At 47.6% G+C, this 18,296-nt stretch overlaps 2 protein-coding genes across 13 annotated transcripts in view; one reads left to right on the top strand and one right to left on the bottom strand.

Moving 5' to 3' along the window:
* Nucleotides 1-1,571, bottom strand: part of eIF3a (eukaryotic translation initiation factor 3 subunit a) — a 38,939-nt gene extending 37,368 nt beyond the window's left edge. Inside the window, exon 1 of the mRNA XM_075876138.1 lies at nt 1,398-1,571. Coding sequence (XP_075732253.1) covers nt 1,398-1,446 — 49 coding nt within the window. The 5' untranslated portion in view covers nt 1,447-1,571. The remainder of the gene's footprint in view (nt 1-1,397) is intronic.
* Nucleotides 1,572-1,901: 330 nt separating this feature from the next.
* Nucleotides 1,902-18,296, top strand: part of hts (adducin 1-like protein hts) — a 118,792-nt gene continuing 102,397 nt past the window's right edge. For all 12 annotated transcript variants that reach the window (XM_037426733.2, XM_037426734.2, XM_037426738.2 and 9 more), the window contains exon 1: nt 1,902-2,003. The gene's annotated coding sequence lies outside the window, so the exon portion shown is untranslated. The remainder of the gene's footprint in view (nt 2,004-18,296) is intronic.

Here is an 18,296-nt window from a genome sequence, read left to right on the forward strand (position 1 = left end):
AGCCTGCGTCGTCGACCAGACGTTAATAAATTTTTGTACGAGTCGATGCCCACAGGCGTCAATGAGGCGTTAAAGAACGGCGGACATTTGACTTCCTACTAGATGTTTGAGATATCTATATTTCATGACACTTCTGCAAATGCCTCGTGAATAAATTTATAAAAAGAGTCATCGCATTATTTCTTTTTACAAATGTAACCACTATGGCGGCGTGGTGGTTCGAGCTTTGGGCAGCAAAACCTGGGCGCAGGCAATCAAACCCCGGCCGCCAATATCACTTAGTGATGGGGGAGGAACGAAAAAATTCTGCCTGCCGACTAAGCATCTGTGTCCCATGGCTGTCTCACCGTTCACTCACGCACAAAAGGAAAAAAAAAAAAAGCAACAGTGTAGTTACGCGAAAATAGAACTGATATAATGCTCTCCAAATATCAGCAAGTAGCCCTGGCTACCAAAGAGCGCGTTACGTTGAAAGGGATAGGTAGAAAATATTTGCGCAGTGCGAAAAACGACGGGCCGTGGATTTAAGGAGGGATGCATCTTTAACGTAGCGCTGCTGTGGATCACTGATGACGTAACGGAAGTGTCGCGAAGAGGATCTTGGCCACGCGTGGTCCGCAAACTTTTGTGGCTGACTGTACAAGTGAGGTTAACGTGTGAAACACACGAGCCGAGCTGCGCGACCTCTTTTTTTGCCACGCAGCTCGCTTCGACGGGCGTGAACACGTTTCATCACGAAACTCCAGGCTTAGCTGATGACAAAAAAATGAATTCGGTTCCAGCGGCATCGAAACTTGACGACACACGCATACTGTCACAGAGGAAAGACAAAGATAAAAAAAAAAGGCCATGTATTGAGACATCGTAGTACTACGAAACAAGAAGGTTAGAAGCGGGAGTCAAACCGGTACCGCAACCGGTAACACGCTAATGGAGAAGGAAAAAAACGTAACGATTAGGCTCCTTAGATCAAAACGCGAGCAAACATTGCAATAAGGTGCCATATGCACCAGCTAAGCTCAACGATTGCAATATGTGATAAAAGAAAAATGAATTCGGTTCCAGCGGCATCAAAACTTTACGACACAAGCATATTATCACAGAGGAAAGAAAAAGATGATAAAGGCCCTGTATTGTGACATCGTAGTACTACGAAGCAAGGTTAGAAGCGAGTGTCACACCGGTACCGCAACCGGTAACAGGCTAATGGAGAAAAAAAACCTAATTACAAGGCTCGTTAGAACAAAACGCGAGCAAGCATAGCAATACGATGCCATATGCACCAGCTACGCTCAACGATCACAAAATGTCGCGAGCACAGTGAAATATGCGTGTCCGAACTATGCCGGATAACGCCGAGCCAAACGCACGACCCATATTGACGCATGCGATCTTACCTCTCGCTCGCTTAAGAGCATTTTCAGGCCGTTGAAAATACGTCGGCATGATGGATCATACAATTCTAGACCATTAGGAGCTACTAGAGCAAATTGTTACTTATCAAACACGCCAGAAAGGTGCTCCGCTCCTAGAGGACGTCATGCACCGCACACAAAATGGCGAGAAAGGGTCACGTGACAGAGTGCTTGCATTCACTGCGAGCCTAATATTGTTCCCAAACAGAAATGTTGTTAATAATATGAAACATAACACTAATACACTTTTTTTATTAATTTAATGATTAAAACATTAAAACAATTACGTTGTAAACAAACCTCATATTACTTAAGTTAGTTATCTGTATCGTTTGTACTCCCGTATGTTAATTGAATAAATTAAAAATATTGTTCAATACTACTAAAATTTTTATTATATTTAAAAGTTATTTCTTAATTTACAGTTAAATTTCTTGCAAATAGTTTTTTTTTGGATGCCTGTACAGAGGGTGTGAACGCGTTTGACAGAAGAGCGCTGTGCCGCGCCCTGCCGTCCGCTGTTCGAGTCACTTTGAACGATAGCTGTTGGGCTCACGTTCGTCTGTTGAGAGACCGACTTCAGCGAAAGTAAGTCAGTCCTTCGCTTGTGGAAGACGTTTCGATATGCAGTTGACTCGCATCACTTGCTCTCTGCTCTCCTTCATCATCAGTTTGAACCTCTTGAAACTAAGTTCAGGCTTAACCGGCGTAGTTTACAAGCTCTCCACAGCGCATATGGGAGAGGGGGAGAATCACTTCAGGTGTGCGGTCGTCTTGGCTTGCGGTCACCACTATCGATGTGGGATTAAGGGAAGCCAGATCATTACACTTTTCTCCATTGTGCCGCGAGCGTGATGAACAAGTTTGTGCGCTGACTCTATGTATACTAAGTTTGACGCGCGTGCGCGAGGCGCGGTTTCGATGGAAGTCTAGCTTTGGACGCCATGTTCCGCTGCTGTCGCGCACGCCGCTTGCAAGCATCTTCACTGCTGCCGTCTTGGCACGAGTTGGCTCCACCACGGAGTCTTTTTGTTTAGTCTGCGCAACCTTCGGCAGCTAACGGAACGCTGCGATTACCGTGGATATAACACGGTGCCTCATCGTCGCCAATTGATAGGTGGGAATTGCGATAGTCTCCTGCGGCAGAATAGTGAAGGTGGCTTTCGACGCTCACTGTTTCGGGATGAAAACTTGCGTGACGCGTGCTGACACACTGCCACTCCACGGGGAACTATGAACCTGGCGGTGAGCCAAGGACAGGTTTCGTGTATGGCCCATTTTCTTGGCATATCGAAGTTTCTCTCTCATCAACGTTTCGAGTGTGTCTTACAAAAATGTTGCGATGAAGAAGCACGAGCGTGATTCGCGTCTGCGAGCCGCCTAGTGTCCCCTCCACGTGCGGTGATGTGCCACGCCTATTCGCCATTGAGGGCTGTCCGGGAACGCGTCGCGCGATGCCGTCCAGGTGTCAAGTCGCACTACCGATAGCTTTCGCCTAACCATCGGTCGTGAAGCTGCGTGCATTTTGTCCAGGTTTATGTCCATATTTTTTTATTATCGTAGCAGTCTGCAGGAGTGATCAGCAGCATCAGTTTTTCGCCGCACAAACTTGTGCGTGTGCTGGATATAGTTGGCAAGTTGAAATCTTCCGTCTTGCTTACTTCGTGGTTGTCGATAGGCGTGCTGCCTGCCCACTAAGCTTGAAGGTACTGCGCTAGTTCCGGTTGCTGTTCTAGCTTTTGGCACGCATCGCTAGTCAGAACTGGGTAGTCGAACTTGATATGCACGTCACGTTTGCACTCGTTGGTGTGTGTAGCACCGACTGTAACAGACGTGTGGTACGCTTGCATCTGCATCGGTCTGCCTTATCGCCAACAGCTTCTGCAGACTTGTGTGCAAACGTATCTGGCAGGTGCTGTAGTAATCGGCGCCCGCTGGTTGCTTCATCTGCGCGGTTGTTGCCGCAGGGGCTTCGCCGCAGTCTCAATTATATTTGGCTGAAAACTGGTATTTTGCCATGTTTGGCATCTGCAACGAATTCGTCTAAAAGCTATAGTGGTGGAATTGTGGATTTTAATCAGTTTTTTTTTTTTTTTCAACTTGTGTCATTGATGCAGCTGTCGCACGACTGCAACATCAAACGCGGTGTTTGGGGCCAACCTAAGCTGGGCGTTTTTGTGCGTGTTCATACTGATTTACTATATATGCACCGTGATGTGTGTGTTGTGTATAAAAGAACCACTTTGTAGGACTGCTGAAACATTAAATTGTGTTCCATTAGCAACATTTCGCTATTGGGTTGGAAAATTGACCTTGTATCGCCTCACCTTTACTATGGGGAGCTTTTAAGATTGTTCACCATTATATATGGACAACTGTCGTCAAGCCGAAGAATAGTTATGGAATCAAAGTCTGTGTGGCTTGCAACTGTCGTTTCTCTTTCGTTACTATATACATTGGGCGGGGCACCCCTGGGGTAGTTGTTTTCTGAAGGCGAGAAAGGCAGGTCATTGTTTTATGCAGTGTTATGATGCGTAGTATGATGTTGACAGCAGCTTACTGGTTTAGCTTCATGCTTTCTGATCACTTTCAGAAATGGCCGCCAGAATGTGGTGTCATTTCACTGTGTGGAACCTCGGCAGTGGCGTGCATTAAAGGGTTACATGACACTGCCCCTTCTTTATACTCCGTTTTATATGTAGTGGGCGACACATTGAGAGCTAGGGGCACATGCATTTAGCAACTGTGCAACAAAACCCATTTCAGTGCTCTTATCATCCAATCTGCAAATATGATCTGGCTTTAAGCTGAGTAATTAGTCAAATCAGTTTCCTACCCCTCAAAGAACCTGAATGTCTGGTGTAGTAGATATAGAAAATTTCACTTTCATTATGTTCCTTTTATTAGTTTCATTGGCACCCGGTGGCGGCGCCTCTCGCGCAGGCACAGGTCGTGCACCTGAGGTGCACATGCATACACGCTGTCATTCTGAATTTACGCACCATCACTAGTCTTTCCCGGTTTCCCCAAAGCAGTTTCGCCGCGGTGTGGTGCCGCAGCAATTACTGGGCTAATTTTATTTATTTTTTGTTTTGGTTCACTGGCTAGGGCAAATTAATCTTGCCTGCCCAACACAAAAAGGATCAGCCTTTTCGAAAGGTCATGCTGTCGTCCTGAAACACGCGTGTTCGATCCCCGGCGATACCATCTTTAACTAAGTGTCCGTGTATTCTATTGTGCAATGTCAGTGCGTGTCAAAGGACCACACGTCGAAATCGTTCACTACGATGCGTATTATAATCATATCGGGGTATCGAGACTTATACCCCAATCTACTATTTACCGTCGTCAGTGAATATTTGAGGAAGTGTATCGCAGCAAACATACCAAATCACAGTGCAGCATCGCATTAATTAGTAAACCATTAAGTTAACCTGTACTATTTACTTTTCAAAGAGAATACATATCTCAATGAACAAAGGCGCTGGTATATGTACTAAAACAAGACTCGAGCTGTGTCGCCCCTTTTGAGCGCCATTCTCCTGAGAAATCGCTGGTTTTACTCCTGTAAATTTTTCTTTTCTAATTGATAAGCATGTCTGCCCAAACGAACGCATGGTGCAGCCTAGTAGCTTTTATGTATTTTTTCTCCTGAGCCATCAAAAAAAGGGCGAAGGGGAATAGTGCTATAGATACAGGACGTGTCGGCGACGGCGCTTATTGGGCTCAATATTGAAAGCAAGTAAATATGTTTATTTTGTACTTGTAATCTCTATGAAAATATAAATTATGCTAGCGGAAACTGTACCACTCGTTTCACCTCATCTGCCGGCATAAGCAATTGGCGTTCTTTGTCGTTGGCTGAGAAAATCACTCATCCTACTGCACGTAAACTGCAGACTTGAAACGGAGAGGGATTTGAGAAGTAGCATCTTCCGTCGCTGCATCCCCCCACTGCACTGCCACTGGACGGTTAGAAGCAAGTTCTGCCTGTCTTATAATGGAGCCCCTCCCCTTTATTTTTATTAGTCAAGTAGTCATGAATTCTATTCAGTTTTGTTGTTTAAAAAAAAAGGTAATACGCGATCACAAATATCCCCTTCAGACGCTAGTTATGATGCACTGTCTGCAAATGTCTAAATTTTCGCTCGACATAATTCTAAGGCATTCAATGTTGCATTCCAAGTAGAAAAAAGCAATGTGTGAACTTGTTTTTCTGAGTTTTGCTACTTCATCTTAATTAGCGTAGAAACATTTAGTTATTCGGCTGTTAGTTATGGTCGTTTCTTACACAAACGGAATCTTGTGCACGAAATTTGCTATTATGTTTTTGGCTGTGTTAATGTGGAGCAAGGCAAAATATTTACGAAGTTTGTCCTGGTATGTTGAGCGACCCGTCGAACCTCGTAGTGCCTTCACCAGCACATTAAGGTTCAAAATCAAGTCGCGTTGACTATGCAGAGTGTTCAATCGATCTTACGTGCATTGTATCTTGCCCTTTCTTTCCCACTAGTCCGAGGAACTGGCAAAAACAAGTTTCGTAACACAACAGCACCTTACATAATTTTTTTTTCTAAGAATTTCTTGTCGTAGCAGAAATACTCTGCAACAACTTTTCTTTTTTCTGCATGCATGTCGAAAGTAAACGTCAGCCACGCGATGCATTCAGGAGAGTTGCTTGTTGGGCAAATTGGTACACACTTAACCACAAAAAAAGCCACACAATGTCGAAATTGGAAAAACCAGAGCAACAGAAACGGAGAGCAGAGATTTGGCACTAACACCTCGGTTGTTAGTGCCACGGCTCTGCTCTCTTTTTGCTGCTCTGCTTTTTCCAATTTCCACATTTTGTGACTTCTATTGTTGGTAAACATGGATAAATTTCTACACGTAGGTCAAAGGGTTTCCCACTTTTTGCAAATCTTGACAAATTGCGTTCCATCGCAACAAGCGTCTTAAGTACAATGTGGGCAGTGTTGTTTGGGTGCTTTCTAAAGCCTTTTTTGTTGGTGGTGGCAGATGTCGGGAACGTTAAGACGTTTTGAAGATCGCACTAGTCGTCATCTTTAAAAAAAAAAAAAAAAAACGGCGCAAGCAGCACACAGACGAAGAAAGAGCAAAGTAGACCCGTGTGTTTGGTCTTCCTTGGTCCTTGTGTTGCTGAGCCGTTTTTAAAAATTCCTCACAATTTCTCCCAATTATCTGCTGTAATGATTGCAAAGGTCTTAGGTGGCTTCCCCAGAAATACCGCTGTCATTTACAAGCGGTGTTAAAAAGAAAGGGAAGGTGGGTCACTTGTCAGTGGTCTTAATGTTGAAGAATGTAAAATGGACAGTGCGCTCCCTGCCTAACCGTTTTTTTTTTTTTTTTTAATTTCAGTCTATATATTCGGCAATCTTAGTGGAGAGCTTATAAAAAGTCCTGGGTTCAAACGACAAACAGATCTTCGCATCTGTTCAATCACTCTAAACAACAGTATCGATGTTAGTTTCAATAAAGCAACCACACCACATACTGCCTAACTGCGTAGTCGCAGTGCCACTGTTTTGCTGAACAGCACTAAGCTATGTTAAAGGAACTCTGAAAGCAAGCACTGAGTCGACGTTGATATTATTATATTGGCGGTCAAGAAACATCGTAGTGCTACTTTTGTGCCAAGGAAGTGCTTTTTTTTTAAAAATAAAATCACTTTGTTGTGGTCCGCATCGCGTTAGCGCACTTCAAATCTGTTGCCTGAAAGTGGTATTTTTTATGTCACTGTTGCCGCACCCAACGTGGCTCGCCTTGACTGCGTGGCCGCCGACAGTAGTAGCAGCAGAGCGAAAGTAGCAGGAGCCACAGCAACAACAAAGGCCATTTAACAATTTTCCGATTACTTAGTTCTGGGCCCCTCTAGATGGCATCACATATCCAGCCTAACCAGGCAAAAATGGAGCTTTTAAACCACTCGCGCCATTACCCATACTGAAGCTAGGTTGTTGGTTCTTTTTCTGTAAATCAAACAGAAATGGACAAGCGACATTTTATCACGACTCTTGATGCACGGAAGGTTCTTTTTTAACTGCAGCTGGTTTGAATACTAGTGAACATTTGTAGCCAGACACTCTCACGTCATCGGGATCATTTCTAAAATGTCTCACTGGTGGGGCGTGTCATATGATTCATATAGCTTAATTTTCCAGTAAATAGGGCACTACTGTTAATATTGCTGTTTGAGATGACGTCATACATTGAGCTTCCACTCTGGCATAAAACTGTCAGTTGCATTTAGTGTCCCTTTAAGTGCGGTAGTGTTACATACGCTCCATTGGTACTTGTTTGCGTTATACTGGCACTGGGCATCTGAGATTGCATGCACGATCGCCACTGGAAACCGTGCGAGTCAAATAGTCTTCACCATTCCATTTGTGTTTGGTTCGAGACTACAATTTTATATTCGAAGTTGTCGAGTACCCAATGCAGGCATAAAGGCTGGATTCAACGATTTATTTGAACGGTTGCTTGAGCACGCTGAAAAGTTGCTGCAGACGATCCGACAAGTATGAGATCGTTACGTAATGCGAAGGCAGCGCTACTGTAATGCATACTGCTAACGCAGGCCTATGTGTTCATTGTTATGGAGTAATATCTTTTAATATAAAGGAATGAACAATATTTCGATACCGATAAAGAAATCGTCGACCGCGTACAGCAACCAAACATTGTGTGCCTGGTGCATCGGATCATTCATATTTTTGCCACCAGAAGCGCCACAGTGCATTTTTCGCAACTTTTAATGGAGAGATAAGGATATAAATCTACAAAAACGGTTGGTTCGAGTCAATGTGACGGGCAATCTTTGAATCAGTGGAGTCATCTCATTTCGTGTTGTGGGAAGCTGTCGGTCCCCTTAATCTTGAAACTCTCATTCACAGACTGCCTTTCTCGCTGTCGACTGTTTTTTCCTTCACCCCAACCCAGTGCGTCCCTCTAGTGACAACGACCCAGTCACCGTGCATAGGCTGGTGGTAACTGGTTTCCATCTCGTAATAATTTTTAACACGTAAGCGTGTGTGTCTCGGAAAGTCCACTTAGTCCGATGTCGTCCTCGTTGGTTGTGAGCGAAAAATTGGGTTTGTCCGTGAATGACCCTCGCTGACGCAACTTCTCTGCCCCTGTGTCATTCCTCCCTGTGTAGCTTTCAGCGTGCTCGCCGGGACAAGAGCTCAATTGAAGTGTGCTACAAATACCTGGTACTTCACTCACTCGTTGTAGACTGGTTCGAGAAATATTTTGGGGCAATCGATTTTTGAAACAATTTACTTTAGTGCCGAGACCAATTGATAATTACTTGAAAAATTGGTAGTGAACCCATTTGAGAATGCGTCCCCCCCCCTTTTTTTTTTTGTCGTGATGACATTACCTCAATGATATCGATTGTAGATTTCAGCGTGAAAATTTCAGTAAAATAAAATTAACATTGTGTACTCATATTGCTTTAGAAGTACAGCTTTGAAGTGTCGCAGCAATCGTAGTCGTTCAAGTATAGATGCAGCTTTTGGGGTTGCGAACTTGTCAGGTTGCTGCCTTACCAGTTAGTGTAATCGCAGCGCCATCGTCACCGGCGAATGAAAGTGTGCACGGCTTCATTTTCGCCCGACGGGGAAGCGGGGCTTCGTTACTACAATACAGGCAGCGAGCGACGCAGCTCGCCTGTCTTTGGTTTCCGGTGCTCCTCGGAGCGATGGTGCATTTGAATCGTGCCGACAGAGGAGCCTGGAAAAGTGAGGCGCGATCTACGCTCTGAGAAGCTGAGCGATGTCTCGCCATGGTACCCGTTGGCAAGGAGGCACTTTGTCCCCCCTCCCGAGTCTCGCGTAACTCGTCGACGGTACCGGCGCGTCGCATTGCACCCGACAGCGGAGGCCGAACACTGTCGGGTAGCAACCGAGCCGGTTCCTCTCATTGTTCGCCGCGGCAGGTAGCGTTGCCGGCGCGAGGATGCGGCGGCTCGGCTACCCACGCCGGCCGCCATGTTGGGCGCTGCCGGTCGATGTGCCGGCCAAACTGGATTCGTGCTCCCTTTCAGCGGCGCCGCGTGTTTGCGCAGCGCTGCACCCGTCTAGCACGGCAGACTGAGGACGCGCGTGATGCTTTGCAGTCCCGAAGCGCCGCTAGTCCGGAGATAGAGTGAACATATTTTTATTAAATAAGACAGGTAGCAAGAGTGGGAGGGGCCCGTGGTCCGGGCTCTTTAGGATCGCATCTTCATCGGGCTGAGTCTCGCAACTGGATTGTTTATCGAGACTGTGCAGATAACCGCGCGGACTAAGCTGCGGCACATTAGGCTGCGAGATTTTAAGGTTTCCGCAGAGCCGTTCACATCTTTCCCGTTGTGTGTACATTAAGTCCAGCCCTTGTAAACGCAGTTATTGTGACGGTGAGATAATATCTTATGGTGTGTATAGCGATATTTTCAATGCGTTGTACTGTATGAAAAGTTTCAACTCTTACATGAGAAGGGGAAGGCTGGTAGCAGCGATTCATGCACTCCCCCCGACCGTGGTCAACTTGTCCGTATCCTTTGGGCAATGGTGTAACGTGTCGTGGATGGAAAAAAAAATGGACACGACAACATCCAATGCGGAATCGGTCTGCAGTAATCTCTCATCAGCTGTGGTACCGCGGCGCGGGGGCTGTATCTGACTTGGGCGTTATAGTCTTGTGGTGCGTAATCTCTTACCGCGGGAATTCGGCGCCCGATGGGTGTGCCTCACGGACCACGTGTGCTTACTTAACAACGGCCAGCTTGTTCGCGATATCTGGGACCACAATTTTCTCTAACGGCGCTGATTACGGCTTTTCGGATGTCAGTGCGGGAGACATTGTTTTAGAGTGGGATGGCTGTGGGCGCGTCCCTGCGGAGTGGCCGCCTACTGCTACCACCTGTGTCGCCTTTCCCGGCCGCGTGCAATGCAGATGGGGGGGGGCCTCGGTTAAGAGCAGCCTTTTTCTGGGTCACTCGGCGCTTCCTACTGCAGTGGCGAATCCCGGGCGCTTTTGTCGCTTGTTACCTTGGCGTCGGCCGCGCGCGTATCCTTTGTTGCGACTTGGCTGCCAGCCAAGAGCGGCCGGACCGGCTCTGGCCAGTTTGCGGTTACGAACGTTCAGACGGACCATGCCTAGATGGTGGCGCAAATTAAGCGCTTCTCAATTGATTGCGCTCGTCGGCCGGGATTTTCCGTCCGTGAGGTAGGGACCAGAAATCATCGCGGTTCAGGATTTATTGTGTTTTCGGCTGAACTGCACCCATAAAGCGGAGAAGAAAAAGTTCTGTGCCGTGGTTACGTTAAATGGGGGGGGGGGGGGGGGTGCGTTAACACTTTAGAATGTATACGGACTAAACAACTAGCTTCCTGTGAACATATTTCGGGGCCGGTCTCTCTCTATTTCGGCGATATGAATTGCTACGTGATGCCACGCCTTTTTCTCTCTCTTTCCTGGGCACCTCAATCGCTTCTCTGTTGATGCGATGGGCCGGCAACGCATCATGCATGCCTGAAGTGGTGGACCCACAACCGCAGTTCTGTGAAAGGCGCTTGAAAGCTTCCCGCGCACATATAGTACACACGCGCGTCTGGGTAGTTAGTGTGTATTCGGCTTGCTGGCGAGCGTCTCGAAGGGCTGTGCCGCGGTATAATCTTACGAACGGGCCAGCGCTGGGATATTGTCTCGACGGCCTTCTCTCGCCGGCGCTGGGTTCAGCCGATAAATTGTGTGGCAGTTTATCGCACCACTTGTACAACGTCCACACGTGCAAGACGAGGCAGCTCGCGAACGTATGCAAACAAGATGCGCCGTTCGTTTGTAAATCCGACTCGTCTAAGCAAGCCAGATGCGAAGCAGCAGCGCAGTTGTGTTTTGAAGTTGCAGTATATTTTTGTTTTGTCGCCACAGTATATCTGTTTCGATAAAAAAAAGCACGTGAGAGGAAAACAAAGCCTACCAATATTCCCCTTTTGTGCAATGCCGCGATAACCGCCGATTCAGGCGAAGGCCGGCGCTTGGTGCCATCATTTTGGCCGCGAATGGTTCCGGCCTCCGCGCGTTGATGCTTCGATGGGGCAAACGGGAGCGTTGATGCGGTCAGCAGCGATGTTAGTGGTCTCGCTGCGTGATTAAAATCATAATTATTTTAATGCCGTTGCTTTTACATTTGCTAAACACAAGTCTGCAACCCTCTAGGGAAAAAAAAGTGCTTGAAAAGGGTTCCAGGGTAACGAGCTCAGCTGTACTGCAGACGGGTCTTCAGCAACGGTCGTTGTTCGGTGCGAAAGTGGGACTTACCGTAAGCGAAATGCGTAATCGAAGACGACCGCCGCATGGCCGTGCAACCATCTCGCCGGGGTAGCGGAGTTTCATCAGTGAAAAGGTAGTTGGTTATGAATGTGGGCCGGCGTCAACGGAAAGCGAGGCCTCGTGTCCGTCGATGTAAGACGTCCGGTTGCCCAATGCTGCATAGTTACCTACGCCGAGTTGCAGCTCTCGACTGACCGCGCAGCGCTATCTGGCGCTGGAATTTCGACGGGGCGTCGGCATTTATGCTTCAAATTTTCTCTCTCTTTTTATCAATCCCTTTTCACAGTAAGAATGAGCCAACTTGGTTCGATATGGTGTACCAACGGCGGTACATCAGGTGTAACTTCGGGCCGTGAAGGCTTGTATTGGTGTGTTCGCCCCGTTATAAGAAAGCCGGGCGTCCACTTGGGCTATATATCTAGGAAGTTGCCCACGCACGAGTAATTGACGTTAAGGCAGCAGCTCGGTGTATTTTTGCTTATGTATTTTTAGTATTAGTTTTAGTATATTTTTAGTATTTTTGCTTATGGTCTTGTGTGCGTGCCACCTACAGAGCGCCGTTTGTGATATGATTAGTACTTCCTGTCTGAACAGCTAAGCACCCGGTTTCGTGGTGCCCCCCGTCAGAAGGGATCGGATGCAGACTGCTACGACCTACAATACACCTCGGCAGGGGCCTTAGACCCGACCTGAGGAAGTTGGTGGTTGCCTCATCCATCCAACCTTCTCTGTATCTCTGTCGCGCTTTTAACGTCGCTTGTCATGTTTGAATATGATTCTTTGTGGGCTTTTTTTGTTTTGTTTAAGTACAGGAGTGTTTTTGCGTCGTCAGGAGAATGCCGGGCGAGATTCGTTCGCGAGCAGTGTGGGCCCTTGTAAGGGCATCCAGCACGACTACATTCGCATATTTTGGAAACTAAATCTTGACGCGTAGGGGTGCTCTCAACATTTTTTTTTTTTAATGCGCACGCACTTGGCATTCACCGTTTGCATCGGTTGGATATCCATATCCAGTTTTTTTTTTTTAACGTGTATGAAATGAATTTGGCTCTGTCCATACGAAAAGTGTCAATAATAAAATATCCACGCTGATGCAAGTGGGCGATTGTTTCAGTAACCCACCCGCACTGTGTAGGAGTACGCGCAGACCAGGCGTGCACCGTGGGTTCGTTTCGTGCCGCGGCTTTCCTTCCATTGCGGCCTGACCGTTGCTCAAGAGCGCATTGTATCGCCCGGCTTGTGTTGCTGCATCCCGAGATCGAAGGGGGCGCGTGCTTGTGTTCGCCTTGTGCCATTTTGCGCGTCCCCTCTGTGGACTGCGGCGATCGTGACACCCCCCCCCCCCCCCCCTCCAACATTCGCGGCAGATAGAGAGCCGCTGGCAACCTGGTCGCGTGGTTTCGCCATTCGGGCAAATTCATTGCAGTGTCGCGTTTGGACGCGAAGGCGGCAGCTGACTCGTCTGACATTTCGTCTTTCTCAAACGTGTGGCCTCTCACCCGTATTCCTTACAAGCGACTTCATGCTGTTCGCCGTGTGCAACTGCTTACCCTATTTTGCGCCAACCAGTGCCTCTGCATGGAGCCGATATGAAGCGACGCGAAGGACAGTACGGGTGCACACCTGTGCTTCTGATGAAATACTTTTGTTCAATACGCGTGCATTTATTCTTTTCGCAACTTTTCTTGGCCATCAGGGGAAGACTACGGAGCTAAAGTGGGCCTGTGCTCCACAATTACGTCCGTGTTTTCCGCGGGAAAGTCATGAAAAAAAAAAAAAAACTTTGCCTACGAGACGCTGTTTAGAAAGCGACGCAGCGCGCACCAATGAGACATTCACATTCGTTTGATCTTACGGCCCCGCCGCGGTGGTCTAGCGGTTAAGGTACTCGGCTGCTGACCCGCAGGTCGCGGGATCGAATCCCGGCTGCGGCGACTGCATTTCCGATAGAGGCGGAAATGTCGTAGGCCCGTGTGCTCAGATTTGGGCGCACGTTAAAGAACCCCAGGTGGTCGAAATTTCCGGAGCCCTCCACTACGGCGTCTCTCATAATCATATGGTGGTTTTGGGACGTTAAACCCCACAAATCAATCAATCAATCGTTTGATCTTACGCAGTGTCATTTCGCGTTTTTTGCACGTTTTACATGCAGCTCAGTCAAAATGGCGTCCTCTTCAGGTGAGCGCTCGACACCCTCCAGCAGCTATTCCGACGACTTGCTTGAAAGGGCTTGTGACGGATTTCACTCGCAAATTGCTGTCTAGGCAGGCGGTGTCGTTATTCGAACACTGTCCTCGTTCGAAGCACGAGCGGAACCGGACTACTTCGCCGCGAAGTGCACGTGCAGATGTTCCGTCCCCCGCAGTTTTCTTTCGCCGGATTTCGTGCCGACCGGTTGTGCCCCCGCGATCTCCGAGGACAGCGCAGCTCCGGCCGACTGGGCTCGCCCTAACGCCAGCTCCTGACGCCGGCAAGAGATCTCGCTCAGTGGTGCCCCGTCCTCGGACTCTCCCGACCGCGTCCATCTTTCCTATCTTCTTCTTACTTCTGTGAGTTGGTCTCTCTGTCTCTGCCCTTATCTCTATCTCTTTTAATCCCTCCTTACCATAGAGTTAACTCTATGCTCCCTTACCCCCACCCCTCGTGAGTCACTGTTGAGGTGTCGCATTATGACGCAGACAGTTGCGGTGCTCACTTTTCTCTTTTTAAGAATCACTTACTCAAGAAGAGTTGTCCGTGAGCATAGTGAGCTCGCAAATGTAAAATGATGTCCATTTACACATGATTTTACGTCCGCACGTAGTGCGAGTTATTTCGTACAAAGCTCCGCATACCAGCAGTGGCCGTGCTTTTTTGTTTATCTTGCGCCGCTTTCTGTGTGAAATGAAGTGGGTTTTTTTTGTTATCATAATACCTGTGTTCTTACGTGTCAAAATCGCGGTATGATTATGAGGCACGCCGTAATCGGGTAGGATGGTTGGGATGCTCCGGAAATTTCGGCCATCTGCGACCTTTGGGTCGGCACTGTAATCGCTACACCACCACGGCAGACGGAGGGCTTGTTTTTCTATTGCTGCGGCTGCACAAGAGAGAGAGAGACAATAAAATGAGGGAAAGGCAGGGAAGTTAACCAGAAATTGGAGCAAAAAGTTTGTGATAAAGCTGGCGCATCTGCTCGTTATCATCCCGGAAAAACCTAGCATTCAACGTGCGCGTGTCTGGTTTGTTGTGTCAGCCTTTCGCCTTTAACCTTTGGGTGGTGCCCTGTTGGTGCTTAAGTCGCATCCAGGCGTGATGGGCGTTTAACAAGACGCGGCTACTCTTGGCAGCCTCATTGCCCGATATAGCTGGTTTTCATCCTTGCTGCTCCGATAAAAATGGAAGAAACGCTAATAACCTTCGAAGGGGGCACGTGGTAACGGCTCTGCCTTCTTGCAGTAAAATTAAATTGCGAGTTGGTTCTGCTGAATTCCGTTAAGCAACGGGAGGTTAGGAAGTCGACAACCACCCTTTTGTAGTACGTATACCCAACCCGGAAATCCATACAGATTGCTCTGAAAGAAAACTGAAGAATTCGTTTTCATCCGGGGATCGAACTCGGGACCAACGCCTTTCCTGGGTGGCCTATCTTCCCATAGCGCCAACCATCGTAGTTTTTGACTGCTAAGAAGCTTTCTCTCTGACAAATCCCTATAGATTTCTTGTCGCTTCGCGCTGCAAAACAGGTCGAAGTTTGAGGGGTGTTCTCTTCGAAGGCGCGGGTGTATGCGAGCCTGCACGAATGAGCGCGCATCGAGAATGACGTCATGAACCGGGCGGCCGGTTGCGTTCGGAGAACGTTGCCCAGTGCATGCGGTGGGGGGGACTGGTTTTTTTTTTTCGGTCTCGGAGGCTATCGTCTGGGCGGGGCCTTTCCCCGAATCGCCTCGCGTGCGCGAACGAGAACCACCTGCGCGATTCCGTTTGGTGCGTAGTTGTGGTCTGGCGGCACAAAGCAAAATGCTGCCGTCGCACTAATCAAACCCATTTTCCAGAAATGGGAAAAGACGGTCGTTGCCGTTCTTTGACTGCGTGTTGTGCATCCATTTTGAGGCAGGAACCAGTGGCGTGTCGCGGCGACCGGTGCAGTGTCTCGGCACTGTACAACCGGTTTGGCCTCTTGCCGATCGCGCATCTCCTCTCCATCCGCCGTGTGCTGCTTGACCGGCGCTACGGTCACTGCGTCTGACGCGCTTTGCTTCTCTGGCGGGTGACCGGGTTGTACGCCTGCTTTCCCTCGTGCATTGGGCGAAGGGGGAGAACCACGGCGCTCGTTTCTGTCGACGTGGTGCCATCTGGCGATGCCAACTAATAGTGCAGGCCACGAGACGATCTGCCATTTTTATTTTATTTATTCGGGCATTCTTCACAAAAGTGCCCACAAAGGGGGCGAAAGGAGAGATAGTCTCCGGACTTGGCACCTCGGGCAAGTACAGCACAACAGTACATAGAAATATACATACAAATTAATAAAAAACGATTATCGTTACAACAAGCTTATAAAATGTAGGTTAAATATTCAAACAAAGATGATCCTCAGTGAAAATTGCGGAAGTTATCAGCACTATTAACATTTATTGAAATACATACAATTTGTGTGTATATGGAAAGCAATGATAAAAAACAATCCTTATTTTTTGATACCATAAAAAACCTGTGTTACAATTGACCATAGATGGATGGATGTATCCGGCTGTCCCATTGAGATAGGGCGACGGCTCACGCCACCTAGCCATAAAGTTAAGTACTATCACTGTGTTGAAGGATTGAATTTCACTTGTGCCTTGATTGTAGCCACCAATCGGTTAGCCTCCTCCTGGTTATTTCTACCCGTTTAATGTCTATTTTGCCTTCACTGTCCCTAAACCCCAATGCTCTGAAAAATTCGGCGCCATTATCTTGGACTACAGGGTGGAGCAATTTACTGAACATTATCAAATGTTCAGCCGTTTCCTCCTCCTCTCCACACGCACTAAATTTCCCGTGCTTCTGTCACAATCATATGGCTGTACCCGTTAGATCGGGTGGTGGCTAGCGCCACCAAGCCGTAATACTTAATGAACCAAAAAATAGATTTTTTCCCCTTAAATAGTGAGGTTGGGGATTCGTACTTGCAGTGAAGGGTTTAATTTTCACTCGTGCCTTGACTTTAGCCACCAATCAGATAACCCCCTTCTAGTTAATTCTACCCGCTTAGTCTATTTTGCCCTCCCGGTCCCTAAACCCCAGTGCTTTGAAAAACTCTGCGCCATCATCCTGAACTATAGGGTGAAGCCCTTTACAGAACATTATCAGGTGTTCGGCGGTTTCCTCTTCCTCTCCACACGCACTGCATACCGTGTCTACCCCTTAGTATTTGGCCCGATATGTCTTTGTTCGCAATACTCCCGTCCTGGCCTCAAACAGTAGAGAACTACCCCGAGTATTATCATAGATCCTTTTCTTGGCAATTTCCTGCTTAAAAGTTCGATAGATCTCTTGTGCGGACTTCTTAATCATGCCGATTCTCCACATGTCAATCTCAGCTTCCTTCACCTTCTTAACCGATAATCCTTTTTGGCTTGGCCCCCCGCTAGGTAGCTTTCCGCCACCTGTCGGCAAGCTTTGGAAATTATCCGCTAAAAAAGATGAGGTGCTTATATACGGCCTTATCGGAATGTAATTAACTCACGCAATGACTGTTGCAGAGGCTGAAACAAGTGTCGAGTCTGACGGTGCAAGAGCAGGCGAGTATGATGGGTGTGACTACATAGCCCATGCGAGCTTGAAAGGTTTTCGACGTGTGACCAGACTTTTGTGTGACTTCGCGTTGTAGTGGTGAAACGCGATCACCTTTCGGTTAACGAGTTCTGGCCGTTTCAGATGACGGTTTTGTTGTGTCGGGGTTAGTTGTGGCCGCGACGCCGAGGAAGAAGAACGAAGGCCGCATCAGACCGACGCCGCCGGCGGCAGACACCCACGACTTCGGCGCGCAGCGCCGAGAGAAGAAACACGTCCGCCTCCAAGAAGATCAAGTCACCAACTCCTTTATTTGCAGGTGTATACATTTGGTACAAAACAACTGAAAAAGAAAACGAAACAGCACAACACAACGGGTTTCTTTCAAATTGTTCAGTTACCGGCAGGGCACTTGGGAAATCGTTTGCTTCCGAGGAAGGAAAGATGAGATCTTTGAAATATCAACACAAAACATCATCTCTTTCCGACGCAGGTCTGCAATTTTCGATGTCGTTTGTCGTATGAAACACCACCAAATGACGTCAAATCGCAGAATACAGGATTTTTCGAGCAAGAGGCAAATGAGCCTTTCGAGACCACGAAAGTATACGCGCCGTATACGTTGTTGTGCACGATCCACTTTCTGCCACTAGTTAATAATCGGTAAAAAAAATTTAGGACCGTTTTTTCTAGTTTTTGAGGAGCATGTCGCTCTCTCCGAGTTGTCAGATAAAATTTGAGTTAATTAGAAACTTCTAGATTGCTTAGGTACTTCATAGTCACTTT

The sequence above is a fragment of the Rhipicephalus microplus genome, chromosome X (assembly GCF_043290135.1).
Source record: "Rhipicephalus microplus isolate Deutch F79 chromosome X, USDA_Rmic, whole genome shotgun sequence".
Classification (NCBI taxonomy): domain Eukaryota; kingdom Metazoa; phylum Arthropoda; class Arachnida; order Ixodida; family Ixodidae; genus Rhipicephalus; species Rhipicephalus microplus.